The sequence below is a fragment of the Condylostylus longicornis genome, unplaced genomic scaffold (genome assembly GCF_029603195.1).
Source record: "Condylostylus longicornis isolate FDR11 unplaced genomic scaffold, ASM2960319v2 ptg000010l, whole genome shotgun sequence".
NCBI lineage: Eukaryota > Metazoa > Arthropoda > Insecta > Diptera > Dolichopodidae > Condylostylus > Condylostylus longicornis.
In genome coordinates this window covers 10,519,501-10,547,318 of record NW_026577979.1, presented here as the reverse complement: position 1 = coordinate 10,547,318, position 27,818 = coordinate 10,519,501, and the positions used below count along the sequence as shown (strand labels likewise).

The window sequence follows — 27,818 nt, the reverse complement described above, 5'->3', positions numbered from 1 at the left end:
TTATGGCAATTTGGGAAAATTTGTTTGCATAAATAAATGGTTAGTGTTCGTTTCTTTGAAGGTTTGTTTGAAATAGGTATACATATATAAACTTTATGAAATGAAGGTTTCTATAATGTGAACAAAAATTACAGGATCACAAATACAAATTATATTTTAGTTTGACCTTCAATAATATTGCTTCATTTAAGAAATAGTTAAGATCGAAAACATTAAAGAGACATTTAATTCCCAGAAACCAATAAGGTAAATTTAAATATTTTTATGGTCATTTTCCTTCTTGTCTTTTCATCTATACTCTTTTCCACGTTATTTACTTTTTGGAATTTCTTTTTCAAATTTTTGTCCTTTATAGGTATTCAGTCTTATTCATACCAAATTACTTATAAAATCGATATCATTATATCGATGCCTATACACAAAAACCCGCCCAATATACGAATCTTTTCATATTATTATATTTAAAATTTCTGAAAATTATGACCGTAAATTGCCAATTCCATTGAAAAGCTCTCAATTGAAAAACAAAAGTGCTGCCTATTTTTTAGTAACTCAGAATTTAATTTTAGTTTCATAAATATTCTAATTATCATTACCAAGTATTTGTACTTTTATAAACTCTAAATTTTGAATTTAAGCCAAAAATTTATTTATTTATTATTAAGAAAAACTGAACTTTTGTATATTTTTCTTTAATTAAAATTTTAAATTTCATTCGTTACTGTAAGACATAAACTAACAAAAACTTTTTGTTGTACAAACACCAACAGTGTCTTTCGAGTTCCTCCTTGATTTAAATCAAAACAAAGTCCTTAAATAAATACACCTAGGAAGATAATGTACAAGGACATACATAGCAAGGATATTTTTAGTTAAAAGAAAAATAATTATTATTTATACTCTGCACTTACCACTAAAATAGTTGCTATCTGAGTAACCAAATTTTCCGGCAACTCGACCTGCAGGCATCCTGTTTCTGTTTTTGTTATTTTTGTTTTTTATTAATTATATATTCTCTTTAAATTTTTACTTTTTCACTTGAATTATTTTCTATGATTTTCTTTTTGTTTTCCGTTTAGTTTTTCCTTTCGTTACTTTTCAATCATGAGGAAAATGCATTCAAACTCAAATTTTTTAGTGTTCCAAGTGAGAAATCCTTGTAACCTTTTTTGAGTTTAGTGAATAGTTGAATTAGTACGCAAAATATAGAGGTACTATAATATCGTTGCAAATCTTTAAAAAGTTACTTTGTTGTTGTTGAAATTTAGTTGCTGTAAAATTTAATCTGAAAAGGAAAAAAAAGATTGCTATTAAAATTATTTAATGATTTTCTTTTTATACCCTGCACTTCGTGAAGGGTATATTAACTTTGGTATGGAGTTTGTAACTACTTAAAGGAGTCATCTGCTGTATGGACATATATATATAATATATTCTGGCTCAGCGTAAAATTCTGCGTCGATTTAGACATGTCCGTCCGTCCGTCCATCCGATCGCACGATAACTCAAAAACGAATAATGCAATCTACACCAAACTTTCACAAGTTTTTTCTTTTGTGCCAAGGACGAACCCTATTGTTATTGGACTAATTCGGACAACGGGTTCGTGTAGCTGCCATACAACTCAAAGAGTTTATTTTAAATATTTCAAAAACTAATAAAGCTATAAATATAAAATTTTGTACACATGTGTCCAATTATATTCTACACATGTTCTAAAAATTATAATGGGATAGCTGCACCGGTTCGGGTGGCTGCCATACAACTCCAACAGTAAATTTTTTATATTCGGAAAAATAATAAAGTCAAATACAAAAATAGCCTCTTTTTTTTACTACTTCAGAATGAATGTTCTTAAACATGAGGCTGTTAAATGTGTTCTAAATATCAAATATAACTATTTTAATTTCAAATATGCTCATAACTTAAGTACCAATTTATTCAAGATCCATTATCCAATTATAGAAATAAATTAGAATAAATGAAATTTTTTAATCAAATTCTAATTTTCAATTAGAAATAAATGAAATTTTTTAAAATCCGTGACTATTTAAAATCAATGACTTTAATGTGTAAAACCATTTAAATTTTATTAAACAAAACAAGAAGTTTTCGCACTATGAAACTTCATATAATATTCCTATTCCATCTAGAAATTTAAAAATCGTATATTTATTTTTATAATGATAAAAAGCAACGGGAAACTTTTTTAGTAAAATTTAATTTTGCGATCATAAAAATTCAAACAGAAAATAATGAAATTTTTTAATAGCTGGAAAAAGCAATATGAAGCATAAGATTATTGAAAACTCGTGTTTGTAAGCAATGTAATTACTCGTTAGGAATTAGAATTAAATTAAACAAGTAGTATATTGTTAATAGGAAATAAACTTCAGTTTCAAGTAGCTTTCATCCAGATATCTGGAACACAATTTATAAAAATTTCATAAAAAAATGGAATTTTTCTGTTTAGAATGCCGAATTTTCAAAAAATTCATAACAAAATGGATTTTATCTGTCTGATATGCAAATTTTGTGTAAAAGTTTTATAAAAAATCGGATTCTTGCCTGGAGCACCTAATCTATAAAAAAACAAATACATTAAAAAGGGACTTTATCCGTCAGGAATTCAGAGTTTATGAAAATTTCATATAAAAGAGGCTCTAATCTTTCAGCTTTGAACTCTAAATATGTCAAAATAAAATGTTAAATTTTACTGATTCGGCATACGAAACACGAAATCCAGATTAGGAATATTAATCATTCTCATATCCTTAAATTATTCCTTAAATATAGATATTGAAATATATATTTTGTTTCTTGTTAAATAAAAACATAAAACTATTATTAGAACAACAAACAACATTTTTCAATATTTATAATATTAAATTTCATTTAGTACAAGATAATAAATGAATTTATTAATATTTTTATAGCAATATTTTCAATTATAGATTTGTTATTTTAAAAAATTTAATATGAATTGTATTTACATAAATTGATAATAATATTTAGCGAAAAAAAAAAATTAATTGCATTTGAAATGTTTTTTTTTATAATTTCGTCGGTTAAAAAGCAGAAAGCACTAAGTGCATTTTTTGAGAATTCGGATTTCATAGATGAATTAAATCAGAATAATATAATTTTTGCTGTGGCAAAAAATTATGCAAATCCAGAATGTAGTTTATAAATCCAGAAATTAAAGAGACCAATCCCATTGCACTAATTGATTAGTTTTACAATTTTACGATTTTTTCAAATTGACTTTACTCAAAACACAGTTTCCTGACTTAATGCTTTCTGCTTTTTAACCGACGATTTATAACAAAAATATCGAATTTAAAAATCTACCACTATATTTTTCCCCATTAAATTTAGTAAAATAATATTTACTCATGCTCCTATTGTTAAAAATCAAAATCTCATTAATTTATTTATAATGTTACTTAATTAAAATAGAGATTTTTACATCTCTATTATCGCAATAATTAATTTAATTTTATTGTCTTATTAAAAATTGACTTTCAGCACAAAATTTTTTGTACAAAAAAATTATTGTTAAATTAATAATGTATAATAAATTATTAATTTATTAATTTAGTCAAAAACAGAATATATTTTATACATGCAACATCATCGTTCTTGAACATCATAAGATTCTTAAAACGAAAATCATGTCAATTAATATTCTAGTTTTCGTATTTACGAGAAAATTACAAATTTAATTAAGGGCCTGATAGTATAACTCGCCATTTTACACGGCAAGTAAGAAGAAAATGAGTAACTTTCTATATATTTGTACAATGTAATTTTCGAGTAAGAAGAGTTATTCGGTATTGCGTACCTCGCTTTTTTTTTAAAATGTATACAAAATTTATTCACCTTATTTTTGAAAGTAAGACGCATTCAGTCGATAATTTGAGAAAAAATGCGAAAATCGAATTGAAAATATGAGTAATCTTATTGAAAAAAATTAACTTTTCATTAGAAAAGCGAAGACTTTCAGATCTGAAAGTGAATAAAAAGTGAGTGTATACACGATTAGGCTGAAAGGATCATTTATTCTCTTAGTAGCCTCATAATAGAATAAAGTGTACTCACGACCTAAATATGAAAATATATTTTTCTAAAAATTTGAAGTTTTTTTTAATTATGAAGGTGTTTAATAATTTTTGGAAAATTGCTAAACCATGGATAATTTATTAAGGATTTTTCAAAAATATGATTAATTATTTTTTTGGAAACACTAAATAAACCTTACGGGAATGAAATATATCATTACTAATTCCAATTATAATAAATTTTATAATATTTTAAATAATAATCCCAAACTTTGACTTTTTTTTGCTACATACAGCATTAAATAACAATATAACAGGCAATATAAAATTAAAATTAAATTAAATTTTAAGGCCCATTTCAAGAATGGCGAATTAACAATCCATAAAATCATAACAAAATTTATGCATTTATTATTCTCGTATTTTAATAAAGCGTTTAGCATTCAAATTCAATATTCAAAGTTTGGAGTATTTTCAAAGCATTTGTAGACTTAAAGCAATACTATTAACATACAACGATTTTCGCAATCTATAGTGAGTAAAATAAATTCATACTCTATATAAAATTAATCACGCTCCGATAATTCATGAGTATATATACATATATATTCATTAATAACTTTGTTTTATAATAAATATGCCTATAGGATATCAATAACAAGTTAAAAAAAATTTTAAATCAAAAATTTTTATATATACAGGGTGATTCAGAAAGATATACAATTACATATACCATTGATTAGAGGGTCGAAAATGGGTAAAACTTTTGTGCCGAACTAGGTGCGAAATCTCAAGGGTTTCCGAGATAAAAGGATTTTAACGAATTTTCATGAAATTTCTACTTATCCAAGCATTTTTGATTATAACTTCTATTAAGAAAAAGATAGGAACTTCAAACAAACAGTTTCTGAAAGGGCTTCTAAAGGGCTTAAAATAGATATTCTGCTTGATTCTGTATATGCACCTTCGGAATACGAAGCCTACGAACTTTAATGAAAATCAAATTTTTTCAGTTTTTTCAAATAGAACTACGCGATAGCTTCGTAAGAAATTTTTGTTAATAGAATTTTGCACAGCTGCTTAAGCTTTAATTTAATTCCTCAAACATTAAAAAATTTTTATGTTACAGAAGAGAAAGAAATGTAACAATTAATAATAAAATTGAAACGAAATTTTATACAAAATTTTAAATTGAAAAGCAAAAATTGATTTTAAAAAATTTCAAGTTTTTGAAAATAAAAACTAGAATTTTTTATTATGAAAAACAAAAAGAAAATCTAGTAATCAAAAAATTTTTTCCGAAACTTTTCTTGGTAAGGAAAATTGATAGGTTTTTTATTTTTGCCAATTTTTGTAAGAAATGGTACCTATATGGTTTGAAATTTTTAAATGCATTTTTCTCAGATTGGGTGCAATTTAAAAATTTGAAAAAAATATTTTCGAAATCTAGGCACCATTTAGCATCTGAAATTATTAAAATTATCCAGCTGGAGCGAATTTTTAAGGGCATGCCACATTTTGACGTTTATTTTATTTGAAAAAAAAAATTTTTTAAATAGGAAAATTTTATTTTATTTTTGAACAAAATGGAGTTTGTAAATGATATGATATTAAAATTATGATATTAATAAATAATTAATAAATAATTCAATGCAATTAATAAATTTTAAACCTGTTTCTACAAAAACTAAAATTGGTGTACGGTTGTTGCAAAAAAAAGAGATTTGAAAGGAGAAAAACATAAAATTTTGCCGAATTAGGTGAATTTCATAAGAAAATGAAAAATTTCGTGTTTGTTTTGAGAAATTTGCAAAATTTTTGGATAAGGAATTCATATTTGTCCAAATTTTTGGATAAAGGAATATTAAAGGGCTTAAATTAAAGCTTAAGCAGTTGGACAAAATTCTATGAAAAAAATTTCAAGGCAAGGATTCATTTTTTTTTTTTAAATTCTTTAAAAAAAAACTGAAAAAATAAAACAACGGAAAAATTTGATTTGCCCTATGGTTCGAATCCTTAGTATTCCAAAGGTACATAAAATACAGAATCAAGCAGCATTTATTTTAAGCCCTTTACTAGGACTTTCAGAAACTGTTCGTTTTTGAATAAAAACATTGAATAAGTAAAAAATTCGTGAAAGTTCGTTAAAATCCCTAGAACTCGGACACCATTGAGATCTGGCACCCAGTTGGGAACAAAAAGATTTTCTAACCAATGGTATATATTGTTGTATAACTTTCTGAATCACCCTGTATTCATAGAATTAGGCAAAAAAACAAAATTTCAACAAAATTGTGGTTTTTAAAATACTTTCATAATTTTGTTTTTTTTTTTCAATAGAAAAGCCCGCATTTCTATTTAAAAGTTATTATTGGAAAAATGAATTTTAATTTAAAAAGTTTAATCTTTCACCATTAACAATATATGTATAGGCATGTACAGGTATATTGCTCAATATACATAACATTAAAAATTTTTTTAATATCCAACACCTGCTGTGTAAACCAGTGTAATATTGAATTTGAATTTTTTTTTTGCTGATTTATGAAATTTATATTGTTAACTTGAGTATTGGATAAATTTCACCAAATTTAGGTACATAAATATAATACAATATAATGTATATGTGACTCGCGAATACATAAACATATATTCCATTTGCACATCTTGAGTTCTTGAAAGGACTTATACATCGATCCAAAATACAAAGGCCGTGGATAATAGCCGAATATTATGAACTGAAATTTTCAGTTCAAAAATCGTTATAATATTCGGATAAAAGTTACATGGAATCAGTGTAAAGCATTACTGATGTAAGCATATTTTTGCTTACATAGAAGTATACTACATTAGTTATTTTATACTTCAACGTTTTTCGTTTAAAAGTGGTAACTTTTTGTATAAATGAGTTAGCCTTAAAATTTTCAAATTAATGCGTACTAACAACTCATGATTGGATATTTACAAAAATGTTATCCTCATAATCTTATGTATAATATACAAACAAATTACAGTATGATTTACGACAGCAAAAATAACGTAAACAAGGAGAAAACAAAAAAAAACATGACAAAAACAAGCAAATGTACAAAGGAGACAAAACAAAAATGGTATTCTCAATTCTCATTAATAATAAATGTTTTGAATGTTTTGGAGAGTTGAAAAAATTAAATTCTGTCCGAAAAATATCCATTGCAGTTTCGAAGCTGTTGAAACTAGAGCAAAGTTGTGTTCGGAACATAAATATTATCACATTGCCTGCAAAACGGTGTGCTTGTGCCATAAAATTTATGCATCGAGAAAACAAAATAGCAGACTTTTTTGATATAATTATTAGATAACGTATTCTGAAGTTTTTCAATTAAAAATTGTCATCAATTCAAAATCAATCATCGGTATACTGTTGTGTAGAATCTATCAATTGGAACCCAGTCATACGACTTTTTTATGACATGTACTACTGTACACTTGATTTCAATATGGAAGTATTCGTGCGGAGCTTTACAATAGAGAAGCAAAACCAAAACGATATGGCGTACAGAAGTGCAAGATTTCTGTATTTTACGATGTAAAATTCAAGATCATTTCAAAAAAACTACAATGACTATTCCTGGGCCGATATACGGATATAAATTTTATAATTTCGCGAATTAACGGCAACCAGATTTAATTTTAAAATTTTACTATTAAATTATTTATTTATGTAGGTTGATGTATGCATTCATGTCATAATTTCAATATTTTCCAACATATTTAAATTGAGTGCGAATCGCGCTGCGGGCTCCTAGTGTATTTTTATTTTCTTTACTCAACGTGTTATAATAGCAACATAAAATTTCAAAAGATTTTGTAAATTAAAAAACCGTAGTACGAGTAAACTTTAAATTTTAAAATTTTCACAACTTCAATTGTTCGAAAAATGGATGATTCCGTATTTTTTTTATATTTTTTTTTCTCGGTGAATTTGAAAGCTCTTAAAAAAATGCAGTATAGCTAGTTGTTAAAAGATTTTTTACATAAAATGTTGTAAAAATTTCAAGTACCAAATTCAAATTTAAGGTCATTTATGTTTAAAATTTCCAAAAGTTTTACTATACAAATTTAAGTATTGGTCAATGATTAATTCAATTTTTTACTTTATTGTTATATAATATGCTATATAAATCATTTCTTAGATTTGCTCATGTGCATTCGTTACAAACACATAAAAATAAAAATTCCAAAACTTTCAAAATCCAATATCATTATACAATCTAATATCACAAAACCCAAATTTATAAAAAAGTCAAAAATTTCAATTAAATTTTCTTTTATTCAATTCCAAAAAAAATTTATTTTAAAATCCATGAGTCAGCATTTTATATTACACATAGTTGAATGTCCTAACAATAGTTTCAGGTCATAAATAACATAAATAAGATCTGCAGAAAATAAAACTCACACTTCATCTATCAAAAATTCACTTTTATTAAATTTATTTTTTGTTTGGCTGCAACAATCAAATCTATACAGCTTTGCTAAAATTTTTTAACAAAAGAAAAAACACCATATTCTAATAAGAAAGAGGGGGCGGGAGGGAATATACGATTATACTAATAATTTATATAAAAAATTCATCTTAATAGAATCCAAATACACAAACACACAACCGAAAACAATAATAAACTAATAACGAAAAATTAAGAAAAAATAAAATTTATTTGTATAGGATCAAAAAACGAACACTTACCGTCTATATAAACCGCAATATATTTACAATAAAGTCATAAAGTTAAGTGTCCTTAAAAGTGAATTTCCTAAAAATAAAAATTAGTATTTAAAGCTTTCAAAGTTGGAATTTTTCACAGAATGAATGAAGGTGTTTAACCACAACTCTGTATTATGAACAGTACCAAATAAATAAAACAGTCGATAAGTAGAAAATGAGAAAATTTTGTCATAAATTATTGTTTAAGAATATTTAGGATGAAGAATAAATTATTTTCGTAAATTATTGAAAAGAATGTAAGTAAATTTCATAAATTATTTGAGCAGGATGCTCTGAATATAAATTTAAATATATTAAGGTCAAACGAAAATACGAACCAAACTCCCAAGTAAATTTACACAATAATTGAATATCAACAATTTATTTAATAGTTTTCTATCCTTTTAAAAAATATCAAAAGGATTAACCAAATTAGGTTTATTTTGTATTAATCAAAAATTCATTGCATACTTTTAGGTAAGTTCACAAATTTATTATGCAATTATTAGCTGCAAATTGAATTTTAGTCAATTTTCTCATATTATCAATTTTGAAAATTCATTGATTACACAAAAAATATGTCCTTAATCTTTATTAAATAACGGTTTAGTGGTAAAAAAATATTTGATTAACTTTAAGAAATTATGTAAGAAATAATGACGTGTAATAAAAACACGTCGTTTTATTACACGTCATTATAAAATTGTAACACTTGTCACACGACAACAGATTAATAACATTATATTTGTTCTTATCCTCCGCAATAATAAGCTGCCCAAACGAGACAATTATCATAATTTATCCTTTTAATAAATTTATGCTATTATTTTATTTTATGATAAAGTGTGACATTATTCTCTTATCTCAAATTTATTTTCAAAAAATAATTGCATTTATTAACTGAATTAATTATGGGACCAGTTTATTTTCAGTCTAAGCGTGATATATCATAAATTTGATAAGTTGGAAGACTACATTTACGGTATCCAGAGCATAATGGAAAAATCTTTCTATAAAAAATTTATTTTTAGATAAAAAATTGCAATATACGATGAAATAGTGCAACGAATGACAGATTTGTATCATTAGAAAGTTAATTTCATATAAAATATACATTTACACTCACGACTAGTTAAACTTGCATATCATAAAAAATTAAAAATCTTTCTCAAAACATGATGTTTTTGACTCTCTTACAAACATTATATAGTTTTACAAAAGTGAGAGTAAAGAGGAGAAATATTTGAAGGACATCGAATGCACTATAAGACCATGCTATACTATACCACTTAATTTAAAAAATTTAAAAAGGAGTAATAAAATTTGAAACTACCAAACTACTGTAGTATTTAAAGCTTTTTATGGCAAAAGTTCTCTTCTAGTTCCTAATAACCAATCATTACCCCAAAAGAAAAGTGAGTGATCTTAAAGAAGATTATTATAAATATTGCATTAAAAATTTTAATTAAAATACCAATAATGTTAAATCTAGTAACTAGCTATTTAGATTACAAAATAAAAAAGTTGAATTTAGATTTGGCTGACTAGACCAGGTACAGCTGGTATGATACTGTTGGTTTCCATATCCCCACTTTTACGTGAACCGGTCTGAGTCCTTTACTGGTTACCTAAACCGAAACAAGAAACCTGTGTCGATCTCGTCGAGAAAGACGGAAACGAGCGCAGATGCTGAATTTCACACATATTTCTTTAAGGATGAAGATTTTTCACAAAGCTTTTAAATTTGATTAAACATATTGCGTTAACAAAGAGATTGCTAAAATTAATCAAACTTTATAGACAGACAGACAACATAATTTAAATTAAACTGATTTGCCCATTTTTCAAAGTATAGCTTCTTACAGATAAACAAAAAGAACAATAATATGTTCTTGTATATTGATTTTATTAATAGGATCCCCCAATGATTTTCTAAATAACAAAAACCAATTCTTATAGAAACATGCGTATCAAACAAATAAGATCGAGGTAGCTACCTAACAAAACAAAAATTTTTTTTTACTTATTCCATCTTCTCGTACCCAAATTACGCTATGAATTATAATTTTAATAAATAAAAAATTTTTACTATAGCAAACATTGAAAAAAAAAATGGCACCTTATTTAAGGAAAATTCTAGAATATTGATCCCATAAATAAATAATCAAAAGAAAATCTGCTGGAAAATTGGATTGATTAAAAATCACATTATTAAATACCCTTGTCAACAAATTCATATTCTACTTATGACACAAAGTACAAAGACTTTAATTTTGTTTTTCTTAATATTTTGGTTTCTTCTTTCGTGATTTTTATTAGAATCAGAAGCTTAGGTACACGTTTTAAATAAAAAATAAAATATCTCAATAGTATTGTTATTTATGGAACTGTGAAGCAATAATTCTAAACCAATTACATCCCCCAAATTTACGCACGAAATATAATTATAATTCAAATTTTAGAAATTATTTTAAAAGGAAATTGAATGCAGGTTTCTGCCATTTTTTTCACTTCTTGTATGGGATTCAGGTAAGTGAAAGCAAAAACTCTAAATATTTTCATCTAAAACTGGATTTTGTAAAAATAACTATTTATTGGCAAAAAATTCAAGTACTAAAAGTAGCTCAAAGTAAAATATATAAAATTATGACTACTGGAGTAGGTTTGTCAAAATACATAAATTATAACGAAAGTTATCATAATAATTAGTGAATTAATAAAAATATGCGAAGTATAAATGCCTGATATAAAAATACTGTTATACAGTTGTGTATCTTATATACCTAATAATTATAATACAAATAAAGTTGGGTCAAACCAATGATTTGTATTGTAGCACTTTTCCCCTCAACAAGTGAAAATTCTGCTTTTAAATACAGTCTATGGATATCTACCACACTATTAAAACTATTTTCTTTGATATTTGAAACATTTCTAGGATTGCATATATTAAGGATGAACAATTTATGCAGTCTTTGAAATAAAGCAAAAATTAATATAAACGGGGGTTAACATAATGCTCGATTTTAAGGGTTAAGTGTGTGAGTTAAGAAAAATAATTATATTTTTTAATGTCATGGAATTTACCGTTAACTTTTTGCGTTTATAGAAATTTGAAAAAACTTGCGGTTTCAGAAATATAAGGTGTCAAAAATGCAAATTTTACAAATTTCAAGAGGCCATACCTTGAGAGGGGGTGGAGATGGAAAACAATTTTCTTCTAACGAAATGAACTATTTGTTAGTGCCTAAAAGCTACTAAAATTTCAGGCTCCCACAACATAGAATTTGGAAAAAAAAAGTAACATCAAAAATTTGAAAAAAAAAAACAGATTTTATATAATGGTGAATTTTAACCGTTATTTTGTTTTTTTAAAGTTCAAGTATAATATGCCGTGGTATTAGAAGTAACCCACTGCTTTTATGCGTTTGTAAAATTTGAAAAATGCATATGGTTCAACTACAGTAAACAGTTGAAAAATGGCATTTATAGGGTTTTGCGGGAGTATAACTTTTAGAGGAGAGGAGATAGGTAAAAATTATATTCTACGAAAATTAGTTTCTAGTAAATATCTATGTACATATAATTTCAGGGTTCTATCTTCAAGGGTGTAGAATTTTTGTAAACAGACACACGGACAGACCGACGGACGGACAGACGGGCGAACAGAGTGAAGCTAATAAGCCCTTTTTTTCAAAATTTTTTTGGAAAAATTCTACAAAAATATTGAAAAAATTTATAAAATCAATAATTTATTTTTAAAAAATTTTTGAAGTGCGTAAGAAGTCCTTTAGTTTAATTAAATAATTTCTTAATAAAAAGCAAAATTGATTTTTATTTCTGTTGTAAATTAAAAATTTTCGTAGAGCTATACATAACTAGCTTTAAGGGAAGTAAAACTTACAAAATTTGCCTACTTTTAGGGGTGGAATATTTTAAATAATACAAATTTTTGAACAAAAATCAAAAGAGTTGCGTGGAAGCCAAAGATAACTAATATTCAGGATGTTGCATACTTTTGGGGGCACAATATTTATATGACAAAATTTTCTACAGTTTTACATACTTAAATTTAAATAGATTCTTCTTCAAATTTTGCTTCTAATATAATTTAATACTACGTTTTGCACCAACTATTTAATTATTTCCTATTAACTTCATTAAGGTTTAATCAAAATTCAGTTCAGTAAATTGAGAAATTTTCTTTAGAGATGATCCGTAAATTTTGCCAAATTTCATATTTTCTTATAAATATATGCTTTTAATTTATGAAGGCAATAAATTATGCGTCAGAATTATCTTTTCCCAAAGATTTTTATTACAATAATTTGTTCTCTTTTTTCACACCACCATAATCGTAATAAGCGATTTTATCTCCTTTTCCTTTTTTTTATATTTTTCCTTATGAATTTTTTTTTAAATTCCTTTTATCATTATTATTTTTATACCCGTACGAACGTATGTTCGAAGGGTATACTAAATTTGCCTTACCGTTTGTAACGCTAAGAAATAACGGTGTTAGATATAGACTCAAGTGTATGTTTTTGATCAGCGTCAAATTCTGAGTTGATTTAGCTTTGTCTGTCCGTCCGTCCGTCCGTCCGTCCGAACGATAACTCAAAAACTAATTGAGCTAAGTTCACCAAATTTTCACAAACGATTTATTGTAGTAAGTGCCAGAACCCTATTTAAATTGGACGTGATCGGGGTACCGGTTCGGGTAGCTGCCATACAACTTCAAAATTTATTTGGCTATATCTCAGAAACTATAAAAGTTGTGGTATTGAAATTTCACACAAATGAATATATTAATAGGGCCAATGTGTTTCATAAAAGTCGTTGAAATTACTTGGCTCCTTCTGGTACCTGCCATACAACTTCAAAAGTTATTTGACTATATTTCAGAAACTATTAAAGCTATGGTATTGAAATTTCACACAAACGAATATATTAGTAGGGCCAATATGCCCCATAAAAGTCGTTGAAATTACTTGGCTCCTTCTGGTACCTGCCATACAACTTCAAAATTTATTTGGCTATATCTCAGAAACTTTAAAAGTTATGGTATTGAAATTTCACACAAACGAATATATTAGTAGGGCCAATGTGTCTGATAAAAGTCGTTGAAATTACTTGGCTCCTTCTGGTACCTGCCATACAACTTCAAAAGTTATTTGACTATATTTGAGAAACTATTAAAGCTATGGTATTGAAATTTCACACAAACGAATATATTAGTAGGGCCAATGTGTCTCATAAAAGTCGTTGAAATTACTTGGCTCCTTCTGGTACCTGCCATACAACTTCAAAAGTTATTTGACTATATCTCAGAAACTATAAAAGCTGTGATATTGAGATTTCACACAAGTGAATATATTAGTAGGGCCGGTGTGTCTCGTAAAAGTCGTTGAAATTACTTGGCTCCTTCTGATACCTGCCATACAACTTCAAAAGTTATTTGACTATATTTGAGAAACTATTAAAGCTATGGTATTGAAATTTCACACAAACGAATATATTAGTAGGGCCAATGTGTCTCATAAAAGTCGTTGAAATTACTTGGCTCCTTCTGGTACCTGCCATACAACTTCAAAAGTTATTTGACTATATCTCAGAAACTATAAAAGCTGTGATATTGAGATTTCACACAAGTGAATATATTAGTAGGGCCGATGTGCTTGACAAATTCGCTAAAATTTCTTGGCTCTTTCTGGTAGCTGCTATACAACTTCAATAGTAGTTTGGCACAACCAGTATTTTCAAAAACACATAGTACTGAAATTTTGCATAAATTAATATGGTAATACGGCAACTTAAAGTCATAGTCTGCCCCATAGTTAGTTATGGCACATTAGTTATTCGCACATAGGATAACAAATTCGTACGGGTATCACAGAGTTGACAAGGTCAACTCTATTTTTTTTCTCGTTTTTTTATAATATTATAGAGTAACACCTGCAGATTTTTTTAGCATTAGTAAGTATTCAAAAAAAAAAAGGATTATTAAAATAAAATCTCACAATAGATAATAGACACAATACAGAAATGAAGGGAGTAGAAAAATGGTTCCTTCCTTCCGATATTAAAATTTTTATAATAAATTTGAAAAAAAATTAATGAAATTTAATATTTTTCAAGTTAACCGGAAGATACACATGCGATCAAAATGATTTAATAATTTTTTTAATAACAATTGCTTCGTACTAAAACAGGAAATAATCTTGACTTTTATCGTAGGCTACTTGGGAGGGTTTACTTAAAAGATTCATTTTTAAGATTCTGGTAGTTAAATAAAATTTATTTATTTCTTTCCCGACTTGTCATCTTAGCTTGTAAGTTGTAAATGAAACTTATTAATTAAAATACAATTAAGACGGCTTCGAAGTGACCGAATATATGGGAATATGGAAATGTGTTTTTTCAGCTGATCGATTTCACCTACTTAAAATTAAAATTTGCTAATGAGAATGCAGTTATATAGAATAATTTATAATAGAGTTATAATTTTCGTTGGTTTTATTAGCTATTAAAATTAGCTTCAAGGACGTAGACTCAAAGTGTTTAATGTTTAAAATTAAACAATAAATTCGATACAATTTACTTTACGAATTTTAATCGTAAATCAAATTTTCTTCTACAACCATAAATACGAGTATCTACGAATTTTTATTTTAAAATTCTATTTTTAGCACAAGACCTTTAAGTATAATAATTTCAATTTTCTTCTCTTCACAATTTAAAAAAAAAATTTCACGGTTATTAATGTTATCTTAGAAAATTTATAATTTCCATATTTTATTTTTAGATTTTTAATCAAATTACCGGATTTATTACAATTACAGTATTTGTTGCATCAGTATAAATAAATATATATTTTTAATAAGCATTCAAAAGAGTGAGTTAAATATTATTCGCTGTACATTTTTATTTTCCATTAAAATTTACTTAATTAAATTATTTACATCGGCAATATCAGTACAGTGAACAAAATTTTTATTTCAAGCAGGCAGACGTACTATATAAGTTTTGAGAACTACTACAGATTCAGTTCATATTTTAAAACTCGTAGTAGTTTGTAGAAATATAATAATTGAACCAAAATTTGTTAGTATTTTGATAAATGATTTTTGTTAATAATTTCCGAAAATTATTTTAATATGATGCAAATTAGAGAGTGCTTTGGATAGTTACCATACAGATCCTATTAATCACCCTACAAACTACGTTTCTACTATGCATAATATCCAAAATCACATTAGTTAACGAACTACTGAAATCAGTATAGCTTATCAGAAATTTTGTGTAGGAAGCACAAAATAAATTGTAGGAAGCAATTGCATAAATTTTTATAACATAAAGTTTTTTTCTGAAATTTAAAATATTATCCTGAAACCCTGACTATGAAGTAGTGCGTTAAACTTTGCGTGAGATTTTTTTCTTGTTAGAGAAAATAAACGTACGTACATATTAAGATTCCAACGAATTTTTATAATATTAAAAATTTACTAGTATAGTTTATCATAAAAAGTGTACCTACGAGTTTTATAACTTTCACATGTGAGATAATATGGAAAATTTATGCGTATTATGGTCTTAAATTCAACTACTTTGATTAATAATAACATTATACGGTGCAAACAAAAAATCTTTACAATTTATGCCCATTACAAAACACATACAGAAATTTTATGTCCCATAATATGTACATTTATAATATTTATACTTGTAATTTGCAAAAGAATGACTGCATTATATTTGAATTTTAAATTATGGTGAATGAACTTTAAAATTTAAATTTAAAATTTTAAATTTACTATTTGTATTTTCTTTTTGTACATACAAAATTTAAATTCATGTATAATATTTTCATGTAAATTGGATAAGAACATTAATGAATCCCTAACATCATCTAACTGATATTAAGGGTTATACCGCTACAATTTATATTTCTTGCTTTAAAGCTTTTTTCTCTACTGGTTTTTGCCTCGATATAGAAATTCTTTTCACACCAGATTTGTTGCTGTTTAAGTGTTTCAATTAATAAAAATAGGAATTATTAATGACGATTCCACAATTTATTCGACGTCAATGTCAAATTATTAAAGTAACTGATAACCAAAATGGAAATAAGTTCGATAATTTTCTATTTTTGATCATTTTGAGTTATACAAAATGTAACTATTATTTTAAATATATTGGCCATATTTAAATTAGACCTTCACCATCAATATTTTACTAACTCTCTACCATGTCCTTTCCTTTTCCATCATAGTCAAATTATGACAATTTTGCTAAGCAATCTGATATCTGCATTTTTCTTAAAATATAATTGATGCTTGTCCTAACCAATTCGTCTAATCTATTAATATTAAATTATATTTAACAACATCAAATTCTTATTATATTGTAAACATGCTGTACGGAGGCAAAATGTAAACTTACCAAATGTAAAGCAGAATCTATTATAACAATGATTGTATTTTGCCCAATTATTTTCCAAAGTAAAATTATACAAAATCATACATAATTTTTAAAATATAAATATAGTGTGGTATAAATTACAATAATATCAAGTATTTAATTATGTAAATATTATTCTAGTCCATCTGTAGTCCAATACGAAAATTCTTGAATTATACACATGTTTTTAATTAAATTTTTTTATTAATTCAAAAATTACGAGTTTATTCAACTTTTTCAATTAATTCCATTTCATTTATTTTCTAAATAATACAAAAATTAAATTCAAAATTTAAAAGGATCAATATTTAATTATCATATTCATATTATGTGTATAAAAGGACACATGCCGTACATTAGGTAAAAGAAGAGAGTAACTCAAAAAATCGATTTTTTTTGTAATGTATTATTGTAGCGTTTGAAAAATTCAATCGATTACAATCTCAACTTAAATATTTAGCATGTTTAAAGCTTAGCGTTAAAACACTTTATTTTGTTTTTAGAAAAAATCTTATATTATAGCTTACATAATTCATTTGAAGAAATTTCATAACTGCCATTTTGATTTAAGAACTTAGCACGATTTTCTTGGTAGCAAATGATTTCAAAGTTGCACTTTTAATATATTTATATAATGTGTAATTCTAAAAGAATGTTAAAACGCATTTTTCCACATTCAGCAAGAACGTATAAAACAAGAATGCTACGCTACTCCATGGTAACAAATAATCTTTTACTGGAAGCCAAGAAACACAATACTAAATAGTAGAAGCAATTTTTGTATTTACGATATTTCGTGAGTAGAGAAATTCAAAATAACCCAATAGCGTAATATAATCGACTTAAAAAATTCGTTCTCTTACCTGCATTATTGTACAAGTTGCAACTGAACTATTGTTACAACTTTTGTAATAAAACTGTTATATTTCATACAATGTAAACCTTCTAAGTTAAAATTTGTTATTTCAAAACTTGTTAAAATAACATGATTTTTAGCAAATCTTAATTAAAAATTTCTGTTTTTTTAATAATTGTTTTAAATATAGCCTACGAATTGATAAATATACAAAAAATGTTATTAAACCAACATACAAAATTGAATTTTCTGTTTTTAGAAGACCTATAATATTTAAATTTTATTGCAGTGTTTATTAAATAAACTAAATTAATTAAATTTTAAAATGGAATTTATTTTGATTTTCAACAGTAATGCATTTTATTAATTTGTTCGTTTCAAATTACTATCAAACACTGTCAAAGTAGTTACTTATTTATTTATATTTTCTATTCCTTCTAGGAACACAGGATATTTGATATTCAATAGTACTGCTGAAGCAATTGTTATGTAAACTAATACAACTAGAAACTGATATCAATGATATATTTCTAAAAAGGGAATTACATAAATTTTAAAATGAGCTCCCAAATTTTGTTCTACCAGTAACATTTCCCGAAAACAGGAAAAAATAAAAACTGGATGCTTCTTATAAAAGAAAAAATTTGAGACTCAATTATGAGAAAGAAGGAGAAGAAAATGTGCCTCATTATTTCTAATTTGTTTGAACCCATTCTCTCCCCCTTCTTCAGCAATATTAATGGGTCCGGCCATCCCGTATAGTTAGAATTAAAGTAGCTTCAGAAACTGAAAAAAACTATTCATGAAAAATCCATTCGTGCAAATTATTTGACAATATTTGGGTTTTATCCTTTATCTTATAAAGTGATTTTACTTCAAGTGGAGGATTTCGAAAATCGTAGTATTTTATTTTCAATATGAATTTCAAGAAAAATTTTCGATCATTTGTACTTAAGAACAAATTTTCAATTGAAGTGTTTACTTGTAAAATAAAACATTTAATGAATATTTGCATCAATTCAATAAAACTACCTTATAATCCCACTTACGTTATAGAGCAAAAAGAAATAGTTACAATACTACAGTATTAAATACAAAAAATTTCGTTTAAAATGAAATAAAATGGAAATCCTTTTTGAAAAAATTAAAGAAAATCACTTAATATTTTCATCTCTAAAAACATTCTCCTTTAATACATCAAGTACTTTCCCTTCAGAAAATAATTTTCAAATTGCTTTCAGAACACGTAAATTTCCCTTCATTTACTTAAAACATCTTATTAATATTTAGCCATTGTCCTTACACCATCAAGTTGGTTTGTATTTGGTTTTCATTCAATATTTTGTTGACGTTGTTGATTTTCTTTTGTGTAAATAAGGTTCATTGAAATTCGTCACGTGTAAATTTAAAAATAAATTTGTTTCCTTCCTTTGTTTTAAGGATTTTCTTTTTTTTTATGATGAAGAAATAAATCCTTACAAGTTGTAATGAAATAGAAACCTGTTGCTGAAATATAATATTCATGTTAATATTTTAATATATGTACATATGTTATGTACGTCATTTTAAAGTGACTCCAATATTAATAATTCCTTATTTTTAAAATTCAAATTGCAAACAAGGGTTATATGCGTTTTATGATTAACTCACGAATAAAATTATGATTATTATAATTTTCGAAAATATTAGCAATATAAATAATATCAAATAGATTGTAGGATTTTAAAAATAATTTTTTCATCCCGAGAACATCCCATTTCATCGTCATATCAAAATTTGAATTACTATTTGAATTAACTAGAACGTTTCTTAGAAAACTAGAGATAATTCATAAGATTTTCAATTCACTATTGTTTAGTGAAATTGTCAAATTTTAAAATTTTTTTAGGTTACTCGGTTAGTTAAGATCGCTACAATTGGTAAACCAAATATTTTTTTCCTCATTTGGACCTTGAAATTAAAATTTTTTAATATAAAAAAATTTTTGCAAAAATTACATTAAGAAAATTGTTAAGTTTAAATTAATTTAAATTGTGACTTGAATTTTCCTTCAGAAAGGTCAAGTTGTTTGCATTCAACGTTCCTCCAAATTTAATCAACTCACTACAATCGCATAAATTATTTTCGAAAATTTTCATAAAGAACCGGTTCTATAAGATAATTAGGGGAGTAAAATCTAAAATAGTTGAACATATTGACGACTAGGCGATCGACTAGACACAATAACAAACAAATAAAAAGCTTGCCTTTAGTTGAATTTAGCTGCATTTAGCAGAAAATAGGTTTCTTATATATACAGAGATGAACATTTCTATTGAACACAGGGTAACATTCTGTATATTAAAATTTTTTGGGTTCGATGTAGCGAGTTTGAGTTTGCTTTATTTAAAAAATCTTTTTCACTTATTAGTAGCTTTTAGTTTAGATAGATATTAGATCAATATTCCAACCAGTTTGTTAATTTCTCGAAAAAGCAGCTTGGGAAAGAATTAACGTCCTCTTCTTTATATTACCTTTCTCTAAAAACAATGTCTCCCCTAATTATACACGACGCCGTTTTTAACATATCTAAATTGCCCTTAGGCTATATAATTTTCAGAAATACCATTATTCAATCGAAATTGTAAATAAAATTAAAGCATTCAATTCAAAACATCTTATAATTTTATTCATTTCATTGGAAATTTTATAAATACGAAAAGATCGGAATGAAAAAATCTTGTGGGCGAAAATTATTTTAAATTTTTCTTTTTTCTAATTTAATTTTCACAAATGTGTAATTTTTCTTTCAATTCGAAATTTTTATTTTTAAATTTATTTTTCCTTGAAATAAGTTGTCCATTTATGCGTAAACTTGAATGGAAAGAGAATAAGTCGTCTTGTAAACGTGATAAAAAAATATAATATATACTTTAATTCTTTAAGAGTTTTTTAAAAATATTAAATTTTTAGGAAAAAGATTAAAGAATAACCTCGAAGATGTCGAATTAAGAATATTCAAGGAAAAGATAATATTCAAGGCGAACGGCTTTACCTCTTGTGTCAATGAGTGTTTGAACAATCGTAAACGAGTTCCTTCTTACAAATGTACAAGTACTAAATATCAGCAAATTCTACAGAGAAATGGCTGCTTTAAAATGTCTTAAATTTTTGAATTTGACCTTTAATATCAAATAGATTTCCCGAGATACGCGGATTTTTCAAAAAATTTAATATTTTTTTTGGTCTTATTATTCGATCTAAGAAATCTATATGCTTTGAAACAAATATTTTCTGAAAGAGCTAATTGAGAACTTCAATCTAAGAGTCATAATTTAATTTTGTACCTTTTGCACTTTCGGAAACGCATAATAAATTGAGGTTTATAAGTCTTACGTTAAATATCGTCTTATAATTTTCAAAAATTGTCTATATTTTACTTATGAATTAAATTTTCAACTGAAAACTGAAAATTATCCTAAAATATTGAAAAAAAAAAAAAACAAATTTAAATTGGAGGAAAATGAAATATTCAAAAATCCCAATATTTCAAAATACCGCAATATTATTCAAGAAAAAAAAAACATAAAATTAAATATTCACACTGACAAATGTTCAATTTATGCCAAATGTGCAAACATCGTTAGGGTAACAAAACTTTTCTTATTCTTATTTATTAATATCAACATTTTAGCACCCACTGTTATTAATATTGACTGTACATATAGGCAAAGATATATGACATAAAGCGAACCCTAGTATCTATATAAGAAACATTAGAAGAGAAAAGGAAGGACAAAAATCATAACTCAAGCACCTATTTATTGTCTGAAGTTTTCAAATATTTTTTCTCTTTTTTTTTAATGTATAGAATTTTTCATAGAATTCATTATAATCACAACTCACAAGTCAAGAAGAAAATTTTCATTATTACACTTTGCTCTTTTTAAATATAATATTTACCTAGACAATTTTAATGTTCTTAATGTACGTCTACAATCCCTTTAATGAGTTTGTACTTGCAATAATTTATCTAATTATATGTCCTTTCCACCATTATTCATACTAATTATTCATGAGTATTAAAAAGTATTAAAGAAAGAAGTAGAGAAAAAATTCATAAGAAAATTTCACAGAATAAATTAATCTCTTCTCTCTCTAACCGTTACCATTCTTTCTCTGTTTCTTCTATAATAGATTTTACCGAAATTTCTTTTTCAAGAAATTTTTTGTAAATTTTTATATAACATTCAATTATTTTTTCAGATCAAATACTCAATAAAATTAAATTAATTTTAATATTAAATAAAATGTTCTTAGAAAACCTTAATGTAACGTTAATATTTAATTATGTTACTTGATAACCTATTTGGAAACATTTTTATTAAAAATATTAAATGATTGAAATACTCCCACCATCCGGAAACATAAAACAAACATGAAACTCAGCCATTCTCCAAAGGAAAGAAAACTATTCTTAAGGCCAGAATAAGTCGAAAAAACGTTTCCCGGAAAAGCTAAGTTCAAGGAATAGATTTCAAAACACATAAATTTTAAGTTCATAATTGTTTTTTTGAGCAACTTCGGAATTAAATCATAAGGATATCAATAAAATTTTGACTATGGTAAAATATAAGAAATTAAAATTAGGAAGAAAATTATTGTCCAAGATCCAATTATTTGCTCATGCAAATTTTTATTTTTATTTTAAACATTTTCGCTATTTCGGCATATACAACACTATTATTTAAGATTTATGGCAAAGAGGTCGATAATTTACAAAAAATTTGCTATAGCATTAAATTTTAATAAAGGGAACCACATTTTAAGAATAACGTGAAACGTTTTACCACAAATCATACAACATTTTCACGACAATACAACACGGAACATAAATAATAATATCAAATCCAGATTATTTAAATTTGCTGTAGTATCAAGAATGTATAATCAAATTGTTTTGTAATGGAAAATTTCAAGAAAATTATGTGTCAAACCGTAAAAAAATGTAGCTGTCTTATTCTAAAGTAATAAACTACTTATATTGTGTAAGTGTTTTCACTAAAGAGAAATTACTCATAGAATTTTAATTAAAATGCTTGTTAAGATTGTCTGTCTATTGACAAATCTGACTTTTACCCATGTCCGAAGATTATCTAATACTCTTAAAAGTTAATAGTTTGTCTATTATTTATATAGAACTTTGCTATACAACTTGCTTTCCTATGTAATTGAAAATAATGTATCAAATTTCATTTTGTATACCAATTAAAATAATATGATTAACTGTTCCGAATTCCAGTGAATATGTTTAAAACTTAATACCATATAGATACTAAATTTAAGTCATATTCATTTTAAGTCTAACTAATGGAATATCTTAGTATCATATAGATTTCAATATGAATTCTTGGTATAATAAAATTTGTTATACGAGTATAAATTATAAATTTCACATAGAAAATTCGTAAAAAAATTAAATTTCTAAAATCCGATTTATTAAAATTATTGACTTTTTGGAAAATGCAATTTGGATTTGCTCTATAAATTTAGTTATTAGCGTATTATGATAATAATTTGGGAACTAAATATTATTCCAGGCAGAAAAACAATCATAAATCAAAAAATTTTCCAACACAAACACAAAACCAAAAAAAATGAAAACCAAAAAAGTCGGTTAACAATAAATTACAAGAAAGTTTTCCTTGTATCGAACAAAAACTTTGAACAAGTTAAAAGAATACGTGACACCAAGCTATTAAGACCCAAATACGAAAATATACCAAAATTATTTCAATTTTATTTTCCATGATTCTTTAATATTTTTTTGTATTTTTCCATTTTTATAATAATGATAATAATTCAAAGTTATAAAAATTGACAATGTTGTGGAATGCTATGCAGAGTTGCATTGTTTTTGACCTTAATGCTCACTTACCTATTTATGCTTTAAAGAAACAAAACTTATATAATGATTAATTTTTCTTTAAGACTTTAAATTTTCTATTTAGTGCATCACTTTTCTCAACTTTTTAAAGCCAACAACTCTCCAACAAAAAGTTTCTATTCATACTTTTAAACTTAAAGACAAAAACTTGAAAATTTCTTCATAAGTACATTAAAATACTTTACAAGTGCATATAGCGTATGTACATACATACATAATTTTATAAAAATTCCCATAAAAATTGGTTTCTTCCAAATTTTTACTATGATCATTCTATAACTTGAGGAATTTACTTTGGGATTAAAGAATATAGTTAAAACAAAAATATTTGTTTAGTCCCAATTGCCTCAACTTTCTTTTATAATATTTGTCTTTAAAAGTAACTTAAGTTTTTTCTCCCATACATACTATATATGTATAGTATGAAATTGTTTGAGTACAAATTATTTGATCTTTTCCCAATTTCTAACTATTTTAGAACAATATTGTAACTACAAAGCAACACACACATAAAAATATTGTTGAACATTCCATATTTAATTGAATTTTTGTATATAGAAAAGGAAAAAAAGGTTTCAAAGGATTCAGTGTGTTAAATTTAAAATCATACATCAACTTATAAAAAATTTAATCCTTTCCAAAAAAAAGGAGCATTTTAATATTTGGGTTTTAAAAAATTGATTTTTTTTTTTACATTTTTAAATTTTTTTTATTGTGGTTTAAAAAATTTTCTTAAATATTTTCTTTAAATTTAATATAGAAAATTGAAATTGTTTCGAAAAAAAAAGGAAGCCTACAAGAAAATTTTATAGAATTTTTTTCTATATCAGACTGAAATTATGCTATCCAAAATAGATGCAAAAATTTAGATTTGACAAGAAGAAACTTTTTTATTTTGAAATTGAATGGTTAAGTCACAAAAAACCTAATAAGATTGAATCGAAAAATTTTTAAATCTATAGTTGAATTAAAATCCGAATTGTGCCGCAGTCATGCTGCTGCAAAAATTCCAAGTATTTGAAAAATAATATAAGCATAAGTTAATAAAAATAAGTTCGAGTATAAATCAAAAGTCATATTGAACTCACATTTTATTGTGATGAATACAAATACGATGAAATACGGTCTTAAAATGCATAACTTTATAAGTGCATAATATCTAGTTTTTGATGAACCCAACGTATCGGAACCCTTTTGACTTAGAAAATAAATGATCTAATACTTAGAATTTATGCTACATTTTAACTTTAAAGTGAAAATTGAGAACTACACAAATATGAAAATGAAATTAATTTCGATTATTATTTAAAGCCTGCTCACAAGAGCAACACAAGAATAATGAATACTACAATTATTTTCATTCAAAATACAGGGCAATGAGATGTGAAAACGGAACTTGCCTCAACTAAAATAAAATTTAATCTAAATTTTATTATTACCTTATCAGTTTAGTAATAATTGTGATGACAGTTGTTAAAATTTGTTTTGCAAGAAGAAGCTAACATAGAATTAATAATCAAGTTATTTAAAATAAATGTGATGAATTCTTATACTTTTCTCATGAACTCTTAATGCTCTTCATACATTGGAATTGTGGTTAGCACTGTTAAGTCTAACTGTTTAATAACACAATAATATTTCAATTCTGGTATGTTAACCGCTTGATTTATCATAAAGAAATCCGAATATTTGTTGATTTACTAATGTCTATTCTGAATGCCTATTAATTTATTTGATTCAGCTAGTTTAATAACATATTAACAATTAAATAACAGTTTTTAATAACTTATTCCTTTAATAATTTTATTTACGCAAAATATTATAAAACACAATTAACTACACACAGCCCCGGATTTATCATACATGCAAAGTATGCATTTGCAATGGGCGATAAAAAAATAGGGGCGCCATTGAAAACTTAAAAAACCCCTAAATTTAAAAAAAAAAATTTTCACCCAAAAAAAGGATTCCAAGTTTTTTTTTATACATCAATTTATAGCGAAATTAACTTAATAAAATCTACCTACATGCAAACATAATATTTTGTTCCTACACATATTTTCTATTTGCACCATATAACAAAAAATGTTCATAGAATTAAAATTACTCATACATTTCTTTACTCTACACTACTCTTTCATTCTTATTTTTTATGTACTGTATATGCCTATAAACACAGAATATTATTTCACACAGCTGTATACATTCAATCGTTCATATATATAAGTGAAATCGTCTCATATAATATACATACATATATAGAAGCAATGTACGCAACAAATAAAAATATTCAAAAATACACATGTACACATAATTTATATTGTCTAATATGAATAAGATCAACACTCATGCGTACACATATAATTATCTCATAAAGCAAAATTTTTATTTTGCTGAGATTGCTCCCTATCAACACTCGCTCGTACACATATAATTGTATCACAAAGCAATGTTTTTATTATGCTTAGTGGCTACACTCGTTCGTACACATTATATTTAAATTGTTTCATACATGCAAAATTTTATTTTTGCTTAGTTGGCGCCCACTCACCAAACAAACAAACACATTATTATAATGTATTACTTTTCTGTATACTATTGCATTAGTAAACAACAAGAACAAAACAAAAAAAACACAAATTAAGAATGAGAATAGAAAGAAATTAGAAAAAGAGAATGAGAGCAATATTCCTAAATGATGGAAAGCATAGCTTGATATTGAGATTGTGTATACCAATATTTTGTTTTTGTTTAACAACAAAAAATTTTGAATGAATTTTAAAATTACATGATCGTTATGAATTTCTACTACTATGTTTTGCTTTCGTTTTTGAAAAAACTGTTATCAATCACAGAATTAAATTTTAATTGATAAAATCTACTACTTATATTGAATTGAAAAATGTTGTTTAATAATCAAGTGAATGTTAAGAATTTTTATGCTGAATTGATGTAGTGTAAGTCATCCAAAAAATAAGAGTAAAATGAAATGGCGCATAATTTGCTTCACACATTTATCTCCAAAATTAAAACAGTTAAGCAAAACGCATTCTGAAATTTCAAAACCACGAGCCTATAAATACCAGTAAATGCATTTATTTTAATAAAATCTAAAAAATATAATGAACAGTATAAAAGCTTATAGCTATGTACATGAAAAGCTTAGTTTTTAAGTCACAAATTTTAGAACGAAACTTTGATTTTCCTTAAATTTTTGAATGCAAGTCGAAACTTTTTTTATACGCTGCTTCATTTCTCTGGCGATTTGTGAAATAAAAAGCCAAATTTTACGAATAAAAATAAAAATAATTATAAAAATAAAATTACGAATAAAAATAAAAATAATTTTTTACTTTTTTTCATATTCAAATAAGCTTTGAAAAAGTTCATTTGATATAATTTTCATAGAACCTTTTACAATAAGTTTCACTTACGTCAAAAAGTAAATTTTTTGGTTGTTAAAATCAAAAAATCAAGTTTAATTGATTGATATAAATCTGATCATAACTTCATAAAAAAACATACTGTTAAATAAATTACCTTGTCTTTGAGTTTATAAAACAAAAAATTGAAAGTTTAGTTCCAGACTTTAATTCTATAATTCAGCACAATAAGGTTACAAGAAACTGCTTTATGATGCACAATGTGCAATGCCTATTAAATTTTCTTCACAGTAATAAAATAGGTGAAAAGGTTGAAGGGGGGGGGGGGGGGGGCGCACTTTTTAGGAACCGCTTAGGGCGACGAATACATCAGAACCGCGCCTGA

The 27,818-nt window shown here is 25.6% G+C and overlaps 1 protein-coding gene across 1 annotated transcript in view; it reads right to left on the bottom strand.

The window, feature by feature from the left end:
• LOC129619053 (uncharacterized) overlaps positions 1-27,818 on the bottom strand; it is a 93,437-nt gene that overhangs the window by 17,805 nt on the left and 47,814 nt on the right. The window contains exon 2 of the mRNA XM_055534131.1: positions 912-1,285. Within this exon, the coding sequence (XP_055390106.1) occupies positions 912-969 (58 nt within the window). The 5' untranslated portion in view covers positions 970-1,285. The remainder of the gene's footprint in view (positions 1-911; positions 1,286-27,818) is intronic.